At 36.1% G+C, this 17,875-nt stretch overlaps 1 protein-coding gene across 1 annotated transcript in view; it reads left to right on the top strand.

The window, feature by feature from the left end:
• Positions 1-6,357: 6,357 nt before the first annotated feature.
• The window catches only part of LOC138333015 (kin of IRRE-like protein 2), a 122,198-nt gene continuing 110,680 nt past the window's right edge, over positions 6,358-17,875 (top strand). Inside the window, exon 1 of the mRNA XM_069281110.1 lies at positions 6,358-6,941. Coding sequence (XP_069137211.1) covers positions 6,848-6,941 — 94 coding nt within the window. The 5' untranslated portion in view covers positions 6,358-6,847. The remainder of the gene's footprint in view (positions 6,942-17,875) is intronic.

The raw sequence follows: 17,875 nt of genomic DNA, 5'->3' as shown, positions 1-17,875 counted from the left end.
AAATGCATGAAAGCGAAAATTGAATTGCTATTCCTTCAATACATTAACCATTAATTTAATTTTCCGTTTTGATTTTTTATTCCTCTATTCATTTATCATGATTTGGGTTGATGTTTCGATCGAAATCCTTATTCATGTGACCCTGACTGTTTCTTAGGCTTAAAAAATGTAAAAAAAAAAAAGTCACGGCGAGAAAATGCAGAATAAAAAAACACTATACAGCTCCCAAAGGTTTGTAGTGTATTTAAAGGAGAGGCTGACATTACAATCAGAAGATAATTGAATTAGTCAGACGCTGCACATTTTTACATGTCCAAGCTCACGGCATGTCGCCATTAACGCCACCTAGTGGCAGGAGAAACCAACCGACAACAGCGACTTTAACGCCACCCTGCGGCTAAGGAAATAAGCAAATCAGTCCCAATGGTGGACCTGAAAATGGCCAATAATGACCATATCATGGAGATTGTTTTTATTGTTATATGAGAACGGGCATGTCGATCATCTGTGATAAAATATTTACGATAGCCAGACATGCTCTCTGTAATAGCCTGATAGTGTAGTGATCAGGACTGAGGCAGCGCCGCAGTCGCCAACGCTGTGTCGTCTGCTACTGCTGCTCACAGTGGTGAGTGACCAATTTTATAGCAGCATCGCCTAATGCTAATCCAAACAATATACATGTTGTCATTTCTTATGATTAAAAAAAATATATGAAAATCCTAATTATGTGGGGGTTAATTATGACACATATATGTAGTACAAACGATATATTCGATAACTCTGCAAGAACAATACGGAGTTTCTATAGAAGTGCTAACACATTAAAAATATGTGTTGTTGTTGAAAGCATATCGTTAAGCAAATTTTGCTGGGTTTTTTTTTTAGTGAACCTGATGCTTAACTTATCCTTTCATTATCATTGTTTAAAGTCAAATTTACAACCAAATTAACAAGATTTCAGACAAATTGGAATATATATGTGTTTCTTTAACGGTATGAGCAGCTGGTATACCAAGAAGGGATCTTCTGTACGTATCCATTCTAAGATAAAAGACGGACAAACCGTCATAAAAAATACTTTAACCTGTCAAAGCAGGCAGTACCAACAGTGGAATAATTGCTTTGTTTTGCTTTCCTTTGCGTACGACCTATCGTCAGTTGAAGTCAGTTATGGCCAAACAAAATAATATCTTTCACCAGCAGCTGTTTCAGGTTCTGTCACATCAAACCTTCATCCTACGTAGTCCTCAACCAACGCTGCCAATGACGACATTAACCCGTCCTCTGTCGCCCGGCCTTTGATGAACCTCCATATACATGGGCACTCTCGTTTTACCTTCGGTTATACCGCAGATTAAAATGTATCAGGATGCGTCGGGATAGTGAATAAGGCACACACATTCTAGTACAAAGATTCAAAGTATAATTGCCCAGATATTTATTGGAAAAAACATCATTATATTATCAATTTTACAACCGCCGTCTCGCCAAGTCTAAAGCACGTCTGGTGCAAAGGCGATAAAAACTTTGTCTGATCAAATGCAATTATTGTAATGGTGTAATTGCTGTGATCAGAAAGGCAATGTCCAAGCCGTGTGTTCGATGAGCCGATACGCGTCTGGTGCGTAACATCAGGGACATGTAATGGCCGAAATAGATGTCCTGTATAGTGACGTTTAAGTGATGACACTGGGAAAATTGCTGCCATATAAAATTGCAAATCTGTTTTCAAATCGTTCTCTTTTAAAACTCTTTGAAACTCTATCTGGTTTTTATGAAATATATATTTAAAAAAACGACATATTAATGCGTATTACTAACAATACAAATCTTTAAGTAAGCTTCGGAGATATCGAAAGAGAATTAAAACAAACCGAAAATAATCTAATGAAAGTAGAATTGGCAACAGAAAACAATGTATTAACTAAGATATCGTAAAATGTCGATTAAAATCCATTCTGTAATTGTACTGTATTTACGTACTGTTTTTGAGTGTATTTATATCGGATTACGCTTAAATAAAACCTGAAATATGTATCCATTACCTGTGTATTTAACTTTTAGTCAACCTGTCAGCATCTGTATTGTCGATATGTATATAAATAAGTCCTGTGTATCTGTTTTATATGAAAATGCTATAACCTTCATCATGATGCATTACAAATAACATCCTTTACTTTAGTTGTCATACAGAAATGTACCAAATGGATTATTGGCAGACTTTATTGTTTTATTTTCAACACGCGATAGTCGCTTGAAGCTGTGATTTGTACCAATTCGAATCTGATAAGAATTGTGCTTAAAACACAAAGCAAAACCTGTTTTACATGGCCTCCTACATACTGTAGTACGGCTGTATTGCACATGTCGGTCCTAAGTGACACTCGAACGTTGATATATTGCTGTTATAATCGAATAAATTTACTGACGTGGTAAAAGAACGTTATAATAATTCTCTTTAATATTTAATATGATTTTTGTTTTTATCTTACTGTAAAAAAATACGGGGCCGCGGTGGCCGAGTGATTTAGATGTCTCGATATATTACCACAAGCCCTCAATCTCTGGATTGTAAGTTCGAATCCCAGTTACCAGGTATTGGCTGCTGGTCCGTGACTTTTCTCCGGGTACTCCAGCTTTCCTCCACCAATAAACCTGGCATGTTCTTTCATGACCCTGGTTGTTAATAGGACGTTAAACTTGTACAACCAAATAAACTGTCTTTGTTCTCTTTTTCATGACTCTTCTTACTACAGTTGGGTGTTCTATTTTATCAGAAAAAATCGTATGTGTTACATGCCTTCAGTTGGGTGTTCTATTTTATCAGAAAAAATCGTATGTGTTACATTGTTTATCCCAATCTATCCTTTGCCATGGTCTATAAAAGTGTAGTTTATTATCCTGTTTTGCACACGGCATAAAGAGAAAGGCCCAACTGTCAGTATAATGAACATACCGCAGTCTTCCAAACACACAGGCTTTCAACGAACAATGTATCGCTTACAGGGGAATGCAACTCAAAATGACTAGAGTAGGACGTTAAGCGTATATCATACACATATATACAGGCAATATTAAGGACGGTTTCTTTTTCACTGTTCATAAGCATGGTACATGCATCTTAAAGCGTTGACAATGGTGTAATTGACAGTGAGTGCTCTTATATGTACAAAGCAGTTTTTCTCGAATTTGACATTATTGAAATACATTTTGGGTTGTAGGAATTAACTTCCTGTTAACAGCCAGGTTCATTTAAGGCCGGGGCGTGATTCGTAGGTATAATAGAATCTTATATTGTTATGTCAGGTGGACAGGAATATCTCAACCCGAGTGAAAGATTTTGGGTTATCAACCCGAGGCTTGCCAAGGGTTGACGGCCACAATCTTTCACGAGGGTTGAAATTTCCCTGTCAACCTGACAGACCAATATTTGATTCTTTCTCCCATACTTTTAATGAAACATAATGAAAATGCAATCATATTATAGAAACATTTCAAAATCCCCGCCATCATAGTAACGTCGCAGTGCGTCAACATTAAGGATGTATTCTCCTGAGGTTTCAGTCCCGTTGAAGTCTCGTTTCGACAAAAATCGAAGAAGTTATGAGATTTTCAAATAAAATGTATCAGTGTCTGTAGCAAGTTCCCAGTTGCAAATTTTGTCAAAAAATTGCATTTCCATTTTTAGTGGATTTTTTATACAGGGATTTTAAGAAATGGCCCAAATTTTGAGCATAAATGTGTGAAACAATACATTTTTGTCACATAATTTTAAAATTTAATGGTAAAATGAGGACTTTTGGTTTTTACTCTAAAATACTGAAAAATAACAAATATTCAAATGGGGCAAAAAAGTAAGCATACAGACCCCCATTTTTCTGCCTTATTTAGAAAGAACAACCCTTTCCCTGTTGATATGCAAAATATTAACAAAAGTTTAATACCAGAACTTTTTCTACAAAAGGTTAAATGTGGCAAAAATGGCTGAAAATTGTGTATTTTGTAGCTAAACATTAAGGGGTAGGGGTAGCATATGTTGTTATTCTGAGAAAAAATATTAGTCCTATGAATCAAAACTGGGATATTTTCAAAGAAGACTACTGGAAAATAAAGTCTACAAACATCAATACATATCAAACACCTCATTGGGAAATTATGGCTTTAATCTCTTGTGTATATGGTCAAAACGGCAAAATTCACATAAAATCAAATATTTTGTCAACAAGGTATCTTTGAGTGACAATAGCTCAAAAAGGAGCACACGGACATATGCTTTTATTCCATTTTCTTTTATGGAATGAACTCCTATTTCAAAAAACCTATACGAGAAAAAAAGTTTAATACAAGAAAAATTTGTAAAATACAGTTTTCTCCCATACTTCACAGGGATATCCCGTGGTTGCTAGGGAAAAGATATCTCTATCTTACACAGGGGGATGTAAGACAGCTCACACGCGCTAGACAATAACGTGACGTCATCAATACATGCGGAGTAGCCTCGGGTTGACCGGCCAAATTCTTTCACTCGGGTTGAGATATCCCTGTCCACTTCACATATAGGGATTGGGTTTCGTTTTTATGTTAACCATGCTTGTATGGAGCAATTCCTCTAAGAATATATTCTATGGGGCGCATTGAATATATTTTAGAGGAATTGCTCCATACAAGCATGGTTAACATAAAAACGAAATCCAATCCCTACATTTACACTCACACGACTTTTTATTTATATTTTATGCAATAAAATCGTCATTTGAAAGTGACGTAATTATTCAATAAAAGTCGGTCAAAAGTGGGAGGAGCTTACTCAATTGAACAGCGAATGATGACGTTTTACGTAAGGTAGAATTATTCATCCGCGACGACAAAAATGTTCAATATTTTAGTGTAAAATAAACATGACAAACAAAGTAAATTTCAGAGACAATTTTATTTAATCAGATCAGAACTTTAGATATATACTCAATTTTGCTAAAAGTAAATATTTAGCGTAATAACATAAAGAATTTGTACACGGCCACATGTGTGAACTCGGTGACCGTTATTGTGCAACGAGGCGAAGCTGACGCACGCTTACACACTTGAGTTTGCCGAAGTTGTTAAAACACCGATTTCAATTAGCTCAATGTGTTTGAGATGTCGTCTGACTTGACGATATTACATCCTTGGGAGCCATGTGATTATATAATCTACGCTTAGATCCATATCGCCATCGATAGATGAAACAAATTCACTTGTGTTCGATGGATACAATGTATTTGTGGTGACGCGTAACTGTCAACACGTGGATTATTAGCGGTGCATGTTTTATAATACACATGATTAAATTCTCAAAGAACAAAGACAAGAGGATATGTTTATAACTGACCGATCGTAGGACGAACATAGGCACAGAGGTAATGTTTACATTTGACACCCATCATTTTTAACAAAAATGAAAGCACGTCCCCCCTGTCGGGATATTTTTCCGTTTCTTTATACAATTGTTAATTTAAAAATTGTTTGAATCATATATAAATATAAAACATGTATATATTGTTTACATTTTTCCAAATTTCTATGAAAAACAACAATATACACGTAATGTTGCGTCAAAATGTAAACAAAGTCATGTGTTTCTTTTAAAAAAAGTAGTCCTTTTACGTTGCACAGAACATTTTCATACGCAAGTTCAAAGTTCAATGTTACCATGCAGTTATGGTAAACAAAATCGGCTAGTATTAGCGTATAGTGACCAAGTCTAGCAAGTGTAAATATACCCATGTAAGATTCTATTATTCTCTCACCCCAGACAAGGATATCCACAGTTTTACCGGTGTGAGATTTTTCTATCTCGCCCTAGGGTAAAGACAAGCTACACGAGATATTTGCACGTGCTCAACAATTGTATGACGTCACAACAACAGTATCATAACGTCACACAACAATTAAATGACGTCACAAAGACGATGAAGACGACGACTCATTGAGGTTACGTCATCCTCGCTTGCATAAGTGACACGTTTATTAAAGACACAAAGTGGTGCACGGGGTAAGAGAAAAAGAATAATTCACATCTTTGGGGTGATACATGAGATCGACGAAATCTCGTGTTTGACAACTTTAGAATCTTACCCCTCGAGTTGAGATTATCCTGTCTCACCCCAAAGGGGTTGAAAGATTCTATTAGCCTTTTTTAGGAACCGCTGGATATCCCTGTCAAGTATGGGAGAAAACCATTGTGAAATACTGTCCAACATTGCACTTGCTTGCTAGTCTGAGTCGATATCGTTAGTATACTGTTGAAATACTAGTTGATGATATGGGATCAACTGGAGAGAGTCATAACATAGTATGCATGCTATACTACCGAACGGATACTGGTAGCCGGCAAGCACTGTTGGCTAGAAAGAGAGGCGGAGAGAGTTGGTTTCGATCGCACATCGCTACTTGTGTATTTAATGGTAGTAGGGAACACTGAGAGCCGTTAGCCTGCGATACTTTTAAATGGAATGTACGCCCAACAAACATAGTATAAATCACACTCACACACACTTCACATTTCCTCGTAGGATAAGAAAACGGTTTAACACTTTAAACGAGTTTAAGTTGTATGTCGCGCATAAATCGGAAGAATTAAGATTAGGATTAAACAACAGTTAATCTGTGATCGGCCGTAGGACCGGGGAGTTAGACTTTCAACAGGTGTTTTATTTCAGTGACTCGTGTGCCCAGTTGGATTATTACTATCATTGTATGTAAAGAGTTGATGAAATCAGACATAGCATGGAATAGTTTCAAAGTTTCTTCATTCACCGGACCTGTATGATGGGGTAGAGTGTTGGGTCGAGTTGACTTGACGAAAATGACAGGGACGTCTGGCTATAGTGGGCCTAGGCGACAATGGATTCTACTGGCGTGTAAAGTCAATCTCGTCCTCAGTGCCACTTTCGTGCTCGGTAAGTACATTTAACACAAAGTTTAAATGGTTTATTTATGTTAAGAGTTTGTTACTTTTATATATCTAATGAAATGTCGCTGCGCTGCCTATACAGTTTGCTTTCGTATTCATAAAACAAAATATATATTAAGATACATTTGTACAAATGATTTTAATAACTGCAAGTAAAACATTAAGTGGAATGCGAAGCACACATATATAGATGATTACATTATATAAATAATTATGTCAAAATATCGCCGTTTTAATCAGGACTGTCTAGCGATAGCAATTATTTTACACAAAGAGATAAAGTTCACAACAACCAATTTATAGTTCCTGAACAGTTTTTAAAACGAAATGAATTTAATGAATGTTATTAAATGTACAATTTATAGTATTGCGTTCCAATTCTATTCCCAATTAATCTTAATGCCTATTTTTAATATATATGTTCAACCATTCAATGGAAATAGGATTCGCTATAATTACGCGAATGGCAGATATAAATATGATTTTTAAATTCCTGATTCAACTACACAAAATTCACACTTTGTAGGTAAATGATTTACTATTGATTAAGGTGTTTTACAACTAAGGGAATATATCAAGCTATAGGTATATTTAGCATTTTTATTGTTTAAATCTCAGAGGACTGGCAGCATTTTTCGTGATATCAAGTTTTATTATTTCATTTCGGTATTAATGTGAGTAAGTATGAATGCTGTTTAGAAGAATAACGGCAGTGAGTGGAGTACGGGTGGGAGTAATCTGCGGATTTCTAAAGCCCGGAGGCAGCTGTTATACATTTTCTACTAATGATTCATTACGGCTGTCACATATTTATAAGTTTGTTTACATGTTGTATGTTTGATCTCATTAACCAAAATTTCATACGAACCATTATAAAACTAATAACTATTCATTTATAAGAAAATAATAATTGCCGAGATAATACGATCATAATCATGTGGTAATTGTGCAAGTTTTGTCCGCAATTTCCTTTACATGCTTCATCCTCCTGATGATGTTTGCACACATTTTAATTTGTTTATGTATATGCGATTATTATCAGCTGCAATGAGCGAACTATTTTTCAGTATTGTTTGAAGTTATTTCTCCAAAGACTTTTTTTTAACACAATACGTTTTTTGTGTCTGATTTCTGCCATATCATATTTATACGTTAAATAAAAAGATTCGTTACCAGTGATAGGAAAAAATACTGTCCTCTGGATGTACATAAATAAAGATCATAAAATGAACATGCATGTGTATAGGAAAGCTGGTTTTAGACCGAAAATAATTGTCTTGCTACAAGAAAACATTACTCTACTTGAAAATACTTAACTCGTTTCTATAAAAGATTGATACAATCTGTTATTTGTTTAACGTATAAGCGAAGCGATTTAAAAATCGGTTGTTCATTCAATATTATTTTTTCGACATAATCGCCAGGTGTAAACTGTAGAAAGCAATGACAAAAAAGTAAACTCTTCATTCAACGCCGCATTCAATTAAGTACACATGACAAGCATGGAAATCTATCTTTTCTGTAAATAAAGGTATTTTAATGATGACTAGATATACCGTCGAAAATAAACATTGTTCTTCTACAAATATATACCTATTAATTAAGTGTAGTACCAGTTAAAGAGTATGAATAGAAGCAGAGCAGAAAACATAGGGCTGGATATATGATTTATTTTTAATTCCACAATATGCATAAAAAAGGAATACTGATACGATACATCTTTAATAAACCGAATTCAATAGATATCACCACATGCAACGAACGAAATAATATTCACGTTCAATATTAACGGCATCCATTATCCCATATGTTTTATAAGAGTTTGTTATGGCAAAGTAGCTTTTTAGGAAATGAATTAAAATCAAATTTTCTATATGCCATATAAAATACATGAAAAAGAACCACATGAACTATTTTCACGTCCCTTGATCTATCCTCTGTGTAGATAATATGCCAGACTCGGGAAATTTCCCGGACTTCTTTTCGATACAGTGTGCGGCAAAACAATCATTAATTAATTCTGACCAAATTATGTGAAAACGATACATAGGAAAGAGAATATAACCATCGATTTTTTTTCTGACGGAAATTTACATTTGTTCTAGATAGCTACTTTAATAGAAACATGTCTACTGTTTTCCGTATTGTAAAAAGGCTAACTGTATAGTTGATTGGTCACTGGCTAATGACGTAGGATAGGTCGTGCGTTAGCTGTAGATAATATATATTAGAAACATATCTTTATAGTGACTACATGTACCGGTATATGCATGTAGTGACCCAGAGAGAAGTACAGGCCTTTCTATAACTATAGATGGCATGTTATTTAAACAAATGTTTATTTATATATTCATAGATATGTTTTGTTGAAACATTTTATACTGTAAAGTATGAATTACTTGAGGTGCGAATTGCCGTGGCGTATGCTTGTATACATTAAGGTAATTTCATTCGAGATGTTTCCATGACCTGATGGGAATGGAATCTAGAATTAATGTTATGAAGACCCATGAATTACACCAATCTGGATGATATGCTTTCTTTATTTTTAAACAAAGATCCAAAACGCACATTGACGAGTTATAAAGAGCTATATTTTCTACATCACGAATCGGTTTTAGCAGCCGATCTACCATACAAACATAACGTTTTTGTATTCCACAGCATTTACTAAAGACATTACCAGATTTAAGAGTTTGTGTTGGAGGTGGAAATCATACATCAAATCCCAAACCATATTATGTTGGGTTTGAAAGGTGGAGGTCGCTGTCGTGGGACTTGGGATAATACTCAAACAAATTCTAAACACCGACGTTTAATACTTCTTGACAAATCGTTTATGGTTTTCAGATCTATTATGATATACTTAGTTTCTGATGACTTCTCAATACACTAAAGAAATAGAACAAAGGAAATAAACCAAAGAGAAAATATGTCATAAAAACACTTCATGGAATTCACATCTAATAAAGTTGCAGACGGAATCAATGACATGGTACATTTTTCTTACCCTAGACTCTCTGTGTGCGTTCAATCTTTTTTGTTAGGCTTGTTGAGTGATGCTGTTTACGCTGTAGCCAGGCGCGTTCAGAGCATTATCCTCAACACTTGTAAACGTGCTCAGAATGAACGCGATAGCCTAGAACATTAATTATATATGTTTGGAGTAATTGAGCCGTTAACCTGAGATTTTCCCTCTATTGTTCATCTATTCATAGTCTGATATATGGTTTATTCTCGTACACTCACCCAAAACTCGCCCGCATCTCAGATGTTGATTTCCTTTCCATCTATCTACAAATGTCCAAAGGGGAAAAAAATCAGCATTCATGACACTTTTTGCCAACATAAGAACCACAATTATTCTGCAATAGAGGCAGACTTTATTCTTGATATCATTTTAAAAAGACGAAGTATTGGCAAGAACCCGAGATATATGTTACTATTCTAAACTAGTCCTAGTGCGTTATTGTTGAGTTGTATTTTATTCCTAGATATTGATATTTCCAAGATATTTCCCCGATACTCACTCATGTGATAATGTGAAATACCGAATGTTTTACAGCGAAGGGTTCAATTTGAAAGAGTTCAAGGGAGTTAATTATTGACGGTATATTGAACATTGTCTTTACATGTAGGTTCGACATTTATATGTGTCCTTTACACAAATATACCCGGCGTATTATGGGTTTCAAGACGACACCACGTTTTTGAAGTACAATATTGCAACTAATCTATCATTTGTCCTCGTACAAAAATATTCATTTTAATCTCTCAATACAGACTTCCGTTATGAAACAAAAATAATTAACACATCTGAATGAATAATGACTTATTATTTACAAACCTTAAAACTGAAACTGACATTTAAATGGAAAATGTAAAATGTCGTTAGTAGCTTGGAGGCTTTGAGTAACAACGTTGTGTCAGGAAATCTCCAGGCATTCTACGCATAGTTTCCATAGAGACTAGGTAACTGCCAGTCGCCAGCTGCTCGGCTTTACAATTAATAATTGAATATAGTTTTATCATAGCATCACACACATTCTTAATTTTAGAAGGCATTGATACCAACGTGTTATATCCATTAGGCTCAAATTTAGCGACAATAGTTAATAGTGACGTGTACACATAGATATTACAGGTACTAATAATTTATATAAATCAGAATGTGAATATAATCCACGATAGCATGCACCATCGAAGTAAGTTAAAAAAATTATCTTACTTTCAGGATAGACGGGAATTACCCTTATCGTTAGATAGGTAAATTATATAAAGTATCTATACAAACTGGCTGTATGTGGCATATCTTGTCGTGTACAACTTAGTCTAAAGTCAATACCAAAACTAAACGAAAAAAGTGTTACATTGCATCAAATAGGCTTTAATTCGTGGTGTGTCTCGCTATGTTGTTGCACATTCGAGGGCTGGCATTTTATTTGAAATTTATTTCGACGTGAAGATAAAACATAATTCGCATTTTACGATTTAGTTAGTAATTTTGATTCCCCACCAGTATGCTCTTTTAGAACATCAAATACCAATGTGATTCATGCAGTTTGGCAATTTGCACGCGTGTGTTATACAAGACACGGATTAGACCGTGATAACGGGTAACATTAAGAATTTGATGTTACCTGATTCCAATGGGATAACGGGTCTAATGTAATCAGACAAAGTTGAAGGCGTACAAACACTACCGTCATATACATACACCACCAAACACCAACCTGCATTTCTGATATTTCAATAGGATATAGGGGATAGGTTTTTCGTCGTCAGATTTTCTTCTAGTGTTTGATTTAAACAAAGAAATAGACTGTAGGTATGATGTGGTTGTGCAATGTCACCTTATCCTCAATAAGGAGAGAAGGTGTACAATGTCACCTTGTTCCCAATATTGAGAGAAGGTGTACAATGTCACCTTATCCCCAATATTGAGAGAAGGTGTACAATGTCACCTTATCCCCAATATTGAGAGAAGGTGTACAATGTCACCTTATCCCCAATAAGGAGAGAAGGTGAGTTTAATTACTTAAAGAATATATCGCCTTGAAGGTCGAACATAGTAAATGTGTTTTTATTTACGTTTTTATTTGTAATAAAGTATGACCGCGCAAAACAATATATTTTCTTACACCAATGCTGATGGCATCATTGTCTGTAACGTTGTTTCTGATTGGAAGTTCATGGAAAGAAAAAAAAAGAGTTCATCAAAATGTTTTATAAAATCTTGTAAAGGATGTGATGAAAATAAAATGATTATGCATTGGCGTTTCCTATTAATAGCTAACACTTAACAAACACATCTGGGACCAAAGGTAAGTGATATGAAATGATTTTGCTAAACTGATTATGCAACTTTACAGAATAAGATATATACATTTTACGTTTTTGCTTTTTTTCCTTTATAATGTTTGGTACCTGACTAATGAATCTGATAATATGTGAGAGTTCACTTAAAATTACTCGATGTATTTACTCGGGAACAATAGCCGGTCACTAATACAAAATGATTTCATTAATGAGAAACACAGTAATGGGTATAGGCGGAAGGAAAGACACTTTTGGGGCTCATAAAAACAAGAGAGGTATATGATATAGCAGGTATATTGATGTCTGGAATATGCAATGCGGGGATTGTGCGTCTGGGAAGAAGTGCGAAGCCAGGGTATAGACAAGAGTACATGTGCGCTAGTTTACATACTTAATGTATTACCAAATAATGACTCCATATGATAATATAACATCTATTAAACAACATGCAAGAATCCTGACGATTGGCGGTTTTACAGTCGGTCCTATTACTACCGTCAGTAGAAAGTGTGTGGGGTTAACTCGGTACACCATTGCCACTAACACAGCGTCCATTTATGGAAAGAGAATGCATGATTCTACTATTCCACATACTGTGGAAGAAATAAGAAAAAACATGGTTTACTGAAATGATCGATTTTAGTTTTCTGTGTACAGTTGAATGTTAAGCGGGTAAACAGTAGTTTGTTATTAGTAGAGCTGAGCGTTGTTTGTTTAAGGTTTCAGAAATCATCGCTTGAATATTTTATTATCTAACGACCACTCTCATTTCGAATGCAGATTTTTAATTTATATGGTGGTCTTGCTTAGGTAAAAGTTGATATTTGTTTTACAAAAGTCTTGCTAGAATGCAGCTTGAGAGTATAGGAAACATCTGGTATTTAGTGTGACAACATCTGATTTGTATTTGTGGGGGTGGATGGACTGAGAAGTAGAATAGTTAGCGCAACCAGAGACATGCCGCAGTTTTCTGTACTAACCAAATGATGGACGAGTTAGACGGAGTGCATCACAAAAAATAAAAAAAACATAAAATCAATTTCATTCATCTCCGAAATCTTAATGCAAACTAAACGTCCTTTTACCACAGAACCATCTATGTGCAAAACATATTAAGATAATTACATTTAGTGGAATGTATCGTTTCACGCTAACGCAATCAATCTATTCAAAACAAGAAACAACACTTTCTGACAACTTACAAATTTTTAATCTATATATGTAAGACATGTAGGAAGGATTTCTCCAGCTCCATCACGCTATGCCCGGCTCGTACAATCACATGCTAACACACAGAGCCATTGATCACTGGGTATTATCTCCCCACGTTGACGTGTTATTTCCATGTTCGGTAGGTGCTACGTATCACCATGTAAATGTTGCGCCATAATGTTACTGGTGGATCAGGACGCTTTGTCTAAGGGATGTCTGAATGATACTGACGTCTGTTCTCGAAATGATGGAAATAGCCCCCGGGACAAGGAATGAAATCTGAGTTATTGTTTTCATGTTACAATACAGTATCTCCAAGTGCTTAGTGGTTAGATTTCAAGTACCAGTTCTCGTATTTCAACAAATGCAGACGACACAGATGTATTGCATACCCTTAACTCCCACGTGTGAATTCTTCCTTATTTCATTCTACAGCGCATGCTATTGGCTCAGGATGATTTTTCTTTGACCGGAAGTGCAGGCGTTATTGATAAAAAATTATTTTCTATTTTTATTTTTGAATAAAATGTTTCTTGCAGATGACAGGCAATCTCGTCCCGTATGATATATCTTTATAAATCGATATCTTGTCGGGGATGGGGCAATATTTTTTTCTTGCAGGATGCAGTATTTACTGGATATTTTTAAGGGTCAGTTTTTAATTGGGACAAACGTTTCGTGAACTTTATGCTACAATATGTTGTCATGTGTATTGCTTTATTGTTATTTTCCCACTTTTTTTCTGCTGTGACATATGAAAGGTCATTGTCTTTTGTCGTGTTATAGTGCTGTTTCGTGATGTGATATTACGTGATATTTGGTGTGTTGTATTTCCCCCGTGTCCTCTTGTGCTGTATTAATTTGTTATATTCATGTGTGGCATTTTGAACTATGTAAAGTAGTTGTTTGTTCTTTGTTGTTATTCATATGTTATTGTGTTCCGTTGTTGTGTCCTGTGACTTGGTGATGTCTGTCTTGTGATGACTTATTGCAATGTCCTATTTTTCGTAGCTTTTTCATGTTGCTGCAATCGTATCTATAGAGACTATTCCTTGTTTTTGATGAATATCAAATATATTTCATCGAGTGTGGTTGAAAAAACATCAAAGTTCCGCCTCACGAGATTAGATATCACTGGTATATATCAAGAAACAAGGAATATTCTATTTAATACATTTTTCCTCGCTTCCATTTACAGAAGACCATCAATACTAGTTCCGCAAAATTGATATTTTCACTACAGTGAAGCATATCGCTTTTATGTTCATCGTAGAAACTTATATTTCACTGCGAAAAATGTAATAAAACCGTATATTCTTTCTATCTAAACTAACATTACCCATTAGAGGTTACTAACACCTGTATGGGATTCCTGATCCTCACTAACATACATATTTTTCCTGCTCGACAATCAACTATCAGACGTGTACGACATGACTGCAGCGCCTCAGACGTGTACGACATGACTGCAGCGCCTCAGACGTGTACGACATGACTACAGCGCCTCAGACGTGTACGACATGACTATACAGCACCTCAGACGTGTACGACATGACTACAGCGCCTCAGACGTATACAGCACCTCAGACGTGTACGACATGACTACAGCGCCTCAGACGTGTACGACATGACTGCAGCGCCTCAGACGTGTACGACATGACTACAGCGCCTCAGACGTGTACGACATGACTACAGCGCCTCAGACGTGTACGACATGACTACAGCGCCTCAGACGTGTACGACATGACTACAGCGCCTCAGACGTGTACGACATGACTACAGCGCCTCAGACGTGTACGACATGACTACAGCGCCTCAGATGACTAGCTACGACATGACTACAGCGCCTCAGACGTGTACGACATGACTACAGCGCCTCAGACGTGTACGACATGACTACAGCGCCTCAGACGTGTACGACATGACTACAGCGCCTCAGACGTGTACGACATGACTACAGCGCCTCAGACGTGTACGACATGACTACAGCGCCTCAGACGTGTACGACATGACTACAGCGCCTCAGACGTGTACGACATGACTACAGCCTCGACGTGTACGACATGACACGACTCAGCGTGACGACATGACTACAGCGCCTCAGACGTGTACGACATGACTACAGCGCCTCAGACGTGTACGACATGACTCGCGCCTCAGACGTGTACGACATGACTACAGCAGCGCGACATCAGACGTGTACGACATGACTACAGCACCTCAGACATGGGGAACCGAATGGTATGTTAACAACATTCTACACCCCAGACAGTGCCATGTCCTACCTGTGTGTCGGTATGCTAACCATGTTACATATGTACTAACAGCGACCAGTGACATACAAATGTACCAGCTAGTGTGGCCTTAATGGCTTCCTGGACTGCAATATACAGCTAATGTTGCACGTGATGCTCAACACTAATTAGCATATCATTAGTATATCCCGGTAAATAACAATCCGCCCAGTGTCCGTGCCAGTTACACAGTAAGCATTCTTGGGGTTTCCCTGTCTGACGATATATTCCATAATTTCTGTGTATTTTATTGCTCGTCAGTTGCCGGGTTACCCTTCATTTAATTAGAGACTATTCGTTTCGTTTGATGAAAAAGTGCAGGTTTATTATAAAACGGCTTTCGTTTTTCATTATTTTTTATCACATACTTATGAAAATTATACGACTTTACTGATCAATGACATGGCGCCAGCAATGCAACATGGCGCAGCAATATTCAAGAATTGTGAGTATAATTTTTTTTCAAAAATGGATTACCTTTTGTTTTGTGCCTCGATGGTCAATTTGTAATCGTTACAATATTGGAATGATTACCTGCAGTGCATTTCACAAACATACGATATATTCAAATGTTTAATATATTTAAAACCCATATCAAATTAGTAATCCTTCCGTTCTTGTGATTAAACATAGGGATATTTTTTGATATATTGAAGATGAAGTTGACAATCTATGGAAACCCCATTTTCCATAAACAGCAGTATTTTCCCCAAGGTTGATGTTGGTTTCATATGATTTTTATTTATATCACATTTCACATCAAAGATTTCCGTTTATAGCGACTGTTCAGAGCGATGATATCGAGCATTCGTCTTCAATTGCTTTTCAACCGACTTCCTGCTAAAAAACTGGTACTTATGTGGGTTTAAAAAAAAAAAAAAAAAAAAAAAGAGCTGATTTTCATTTTCACAGAATTCTTATATTTAGATATTGTGTCGATTAGTCAGAACAGAAGTTCCTGAATAGTAAGCGGAGAATAAGACGCTCTAGATGAGTAAATGTCAGGATGATTGGAATGGCTACTGATGACCATGTTCGCCCCGTCATTATCTCTATAGATCACTCTAGAAAATGTCAAAAGCAGGCACACAGGTAACTGTAAGAAAGACGAGAAATAAAATAATATCATAACGTATTTTAAAGTATGAATCTACATCTGAATGCAAGAAACATGTAGACAACCCGTATGTGTTGAGCAATACTATATTCTCAAACATAAAGGCACAAATCAATTTAGTATAAATCCCAGTTTGGACAATCCAGATGTATTCTATATTCTACAAATATAAAGTTGTAGCATGTAGGAGGAGGTGCGTTGTATATAAAACCAAACTGGGAAGGCAAACGAAACTATTAGTTCAAAGAAAAATGTCTCAGAGGTAATAACAATTCAATAAACGATGATAATTTTTCGAGTTGCTATTGGAATCTGAAAATTAATCAGTCGGTTATATTACCTCTGTGATAGTAAAGTACCAACTTTTAGATTCCCAAGACCGGAAACCTTCCTCGATCTACATCGGCGCTGATGAATATGGGACCTAATGGAACTTAGCACGTCAGGCTAATGTACGGACGGGCCCTTCACAGTTCGGCAATGTAACCAACAATGTGTACCAGGTTAGGCAACATGTTGTAACATCGACCACGTCTGTAGCAAAGAGAAACACAGTTCGGCAAGTTAAAGGGGATGTTAGTCTGGGCAGGTGTCAGGGTTCGTCTCCGACACATTGGAACAGCCAGTGACCTTGAAAGGTTAAGGTTAAGTCATACACCTTCAGTACTGAGTATGAGTGACGGATTCTAGAAATAAGAATCAGCTGTATAGCATTCTGGTCAAGAGTGCTTTATTTCTCTTTGTATCTTTTGTACAATTGTAAGCCATTGGCAAAGGACCGCAAAACAACAATAATAAATGGATAATGCTGTATTGTGATCAGTTTCCATGGAAACATAAATGTTTGTGTAGATATTGTAGTAATGACAGATTTCTGTGTCAAAAAAACTATATTTCATGCTTAATATTTTCTATTCCCTGTTGTTGGTTTTGTAATCAGGGTTCTATCTTGCTTATGTGTAGCTAATTTATTTTGCA

The sequence above is a fragment of the Argopecten irradians genome, chromosome 10, assembly GCF_041381155.1.
Source record: "Argopecten irradians isolate NY chromosome 10, Ai_NY, whole genome shotgun sequence".
NCBI lineage: Eukaryota > Metazoa > Mollusca > Bivalvia > Pectinida > Pectinidae > Argopecten > Argopecten irradians.
This window is presented reverse-complemented; position numbering and strand designations above follow the sequence as displayed.